Source organism: Magallana gigas, chromosome 6 (assembly GCF_963853765.1).
Source record: "Magallana gigas chromosome 6, xbMagGiga1.1, whole genome shotgun sequence".
NCBI classification, from domain to species: Eukaryota; Metazoa; Mollusca; class Bivalvia; order Ostreida; family Ostreidae; genus Magallana; species Magallana gigas.
The window spans coordinates 47,786,806-47,790,265 of NC_088858.1; the positions used below are offsets into that span (position 1 = coordinate 47,786,806).

The window sequence follows — 3,460 nt, forward strand, 5'->3', positions numbered from 1 at the left end:
AGCACGTCAGTTCTATACGATTATATGATACATATTCAAATCAAAAGATAAGATACAGTTCTTTATCAATATTATTCGACATGTGCATATGAAAACCACAAATCTTGGGTTTTGTAAAGACTGCATAAAATATTTAGCTTAATGTACATATTTTGACAGTCATCGTTTACAAAATAATAAACATTCAATACTATTACAAAATTGGCGCGTTATATGGACAGAGTTAACCGCAAAAATGATCATTAATAAGTGCAGACGATCAAATTCTCCAACAATTTAAGGAGCGATCCAGTCTTTCCTTAAGCAATACACATTGACCACCAAACACGCTTTGTTGAATTATTTAGTCACTCAGGCACTTCCTCTCGAGGCTTTGTTTATTTTCCACCTGTGGATTTTCTACATTCCTTGCGATATAGGTATAAAACATAGCGAGGGCGCGTTTCTGTACATCACGTGATATCTAGCTCGTCTGTTCGCGCGTGTTCAGATGTAAACAAAGGAAAACGTCAACAAAAAACGAAATGCTGCAATCTTAGGCTGACTTACAACATTTTCTATTTCGTGTATGTCTGAGTGGATGTCGAACTTTGAAGTGACAGAAAGATGGTCGTACTTCGTTCGGACTTCATTAAGTGTGTTGTGCTAGGGGATGACTCCGTGGGGAAAACAAGTCTACTAGTGAACTACGCTACAAATAGATTTCCTACTACGCACGTGCCCAGTGTTTTCGATAACTATGCAGGTAAATTTACCAAAGATAATAAATAAGTTTTCTATTTCCCCACTTTTTTGCGTTTGTTTTCAAACTAACTTTAAATATTTCATGCTTTTGCAATACAAAGCCCCTCCCCCCCCCCCCCCCCAAAAAAAAAATATATATATATATATTGCGTACAGTTATGTGTATGTTTTCAAGATAAAATTGTTGCTGTTAAAGTTTTTCGTGGATCGATAAGAAATTTCCTTGAAGATTATGCACATTAAAAGTTTGATGAAAATTTCTCTCTTGCTGAGAACAGTCTCTGTTTGTTTTGATTTCATAGAGAGCAGAAAAATTGTAATTAACATATCAAGTCAGCTTTGCCAAAATAAATTAACTGTCTATAAATAAACTTTCTGTATGCAATCCTTTCCAGGTTTCCGACATTTTTGTGCATAATTATCAAACAGCTGTAGCATTAAAGTGATAATGGCGATCACTTCGCATTGTTCCACTCGAAATTGTCTTGATGGGAATTCGCATTGAACCGAAATGTACATTCAGATCTATTTTTACAGGAACATTAGAAATGTCAGGGAAAAAGTATCACTTGCAGCTTCTTGACACATTGGAAGAAGTGAGTAGATTTCTTAAACGTTCTCTTACGATGCTTGATTCCAGTTAAAGAGAAACTGCGTTTCATCAGTGGCTTAAGATATCTCGAATTTCATAGTTAGAGGGTACAACCTCAAGTGTTTTATGTTTAACATCATATACTGAACGCACTTTGATTTGCAATCGTTGAAATGTAAAACTCTGCTGTAGTTCATTCCTATCTTACATTCAAACAGTTTGTATTCTGTTAATTGCATAACTTCAATTTTTTCCAACATTTACAATCTTTTTCGGTTTTTTAACTAGCGCGTATAATTTTTCTAGATTTATAGTTATTTCTTAGAGAGTGACATTGTACTTATATAATTACTGACCGAATGCAGTGTAAACAAAATCGAGTTATGTAGGGTAAAATTTAAATGACTTTCATTTCTCGATGAAAGACATTCCGTAGTGATGAAGTGATTTTTATTAGCGGAAACTGACCATCCTAATTCGGGCGGATAATGAAGGGGCAATAAATTCGTCATGTAGGGCGGATTTATTCAAATACTCGTAAATGTCCACGTGTAAATGATTGCCATTCTAAAGACTGTTTCTTGTCTATTTTTGGTATTGCTTATCGAACTGATACTCCAATATATCATTACCCGGTTATGCAATGAACAAATAGTTTCAAGAGCAGTGCCAATGTAGGGTGTGATAAAGTAGGAATGTTGGAAACGAATTTGCTGAAACCGACATTCTATTGAAAGTAACAACAACCTACAACAACCCATTCCATGTTATCTCTAGGATTGAACTTTGGTGGGATAACAGTTGGGGATTATCTAAACAACAAACAAGGTTACCTATATATGTAGTGATTATCGGAAAAGTTCGGGGGTGTCCAGGAAGAATGTCAATATTTGATGGGGTGGTGCAGTTGGTTTGTGGATTGAAGGTTTAAACAGACACGTCTACCGCGCTTTGCACGTGACGATTGGCAAACATGTGATCTACATGCTTTGACCCCATAAAATAATGCTTTACATATTGCTATGAAAGATTAGAATATGTTTTGCAACTTATAAGTAAAAAAGCATGTACACACTTAAAAAAGAATAGGCATCTTGACTGATTTTAATTGTCTTCTGCTAGTTATTACTTGTCTTCTCCTTCGTTTTAGGACAAAGAACAAGATAACAGTACTCACATTCTGCCGGGAGCTGACATCGTTGTCGTCTGCTATTCTGTGGTCCAGCCTACTTCTTTTAGCAACGTAGAGTCAAAGTGGATACCGACTGTCCGGCGGTGTCTGGGGGAGGTCCCCATCATCCTGGTGGGAACCCAGACGGACCTCCGCCTAGACTGCTCTGTGCAAACTAGTTTACACCAGAATGGACTCAAATGCATCAGTTCTATCGAAGGTTTCCACATGGCTAGAAAAATAGGAGCCTCTCGATTTTTTGAGAGTTCGCCGGAACTAGAGAAGAGAATGAAGAGGGTGTTGAATAAAGCGATAGGGACGGTTCTCCACCCCAGAGATGGCCTCTCCGAGGCCCTGTCATGTGCCATTCTGTAGGGGGAAGCAACAATCACGTGATGCAGAACTCGATTTTGCTATGCACTGCAAATGAATAGAGAAAGTCTTATACTCAATAGTGCTTATTGCTCTGACTCATTTCTTGAACAACGATTATTGGATTCTTACATGACAATGCATTAGAATTTATTTGACTTTGGGCATTGTATATGATACTCAAACCCGCCACCAAACCCCACGCGACATTGTCCCTGTTCTGTTTTATCTTTTTGTTTGTATATATTATTGTTGATTTAATTTATTTTTGTTTGGTGCTTCGGAAACGATTTTGATTGTATCTATGCACAATATTGTTTCTGTTGTGTATTCACTGGAAATGAATTTTTAGAAACTCTAGCTGTTGGGTTTATTTTTTTATATTTTACATCTACCGAGTATAATTCCCTCAATTTAATTCGGAAACATAAAGTGATTCACAGCTCTGTAAAAATTGACAAGACTGATATCTTCACGCCCCGTTTACCGATTGGTCGAAACTTACAGCGACCTAAGAAAAATCACGGACTGCACGAAATAATCATGATGATGGCAGACTCAATTCCCCATAGGAGTCGATT

At 37.0% G+C, this 3,460-nt stretch overlaps 1 protein-coding gene across 1 annotated transcript; it reads left to right on the forward strand.

Annotated features, from left to right (window-relative positions):
- The first annotated feature begins 389 nt into the window (after positions 1-389).
- LOC105333108 (cdc42 homolog) lies at positions 390-3,239 on the forward strand. The gene is made up of 3 exons (XM_011435933.4): positions 390-745; positions 1,282-1,340; positions 2,487-3,239. Exons 1-3 carry the CDS (start codon positions 607-609, stop codon positions 2,880-2,882), a joined length of 594 nt encoding a protein of 197 aa, XP_011434235.1. The 5' UTR covers positions 390-606; the 3' UTR covers positions 2,883-3,239.
- Positions 3,240-3,460: the final 221 nt, after the last annotated feature.

Bases quoted from the DNA above. Each gene is read 5' to 3' on its own strand.
- LOC105333108 (XM_011435933.4), top strand. From the start codon at position 607: ATGGTCGTACTTCGTTCGGACTTCATTAAGTGTGTTGTGCTAGGGGAT. The intron at 746-1,281 runs GTAAATTTACCA...CTATTTTTACAG, and splicing joins TGTTTTCGATAACTATGCAG to GAACATTAGAAATGTCAGGG. The intron at 1,341-2,486 runs GTGAGTAGATTT...CCTTCGTTTTAG, and splicing joins TTCTTGACACATTGGAAGAA to GACAAAGAACAAGATAACAG.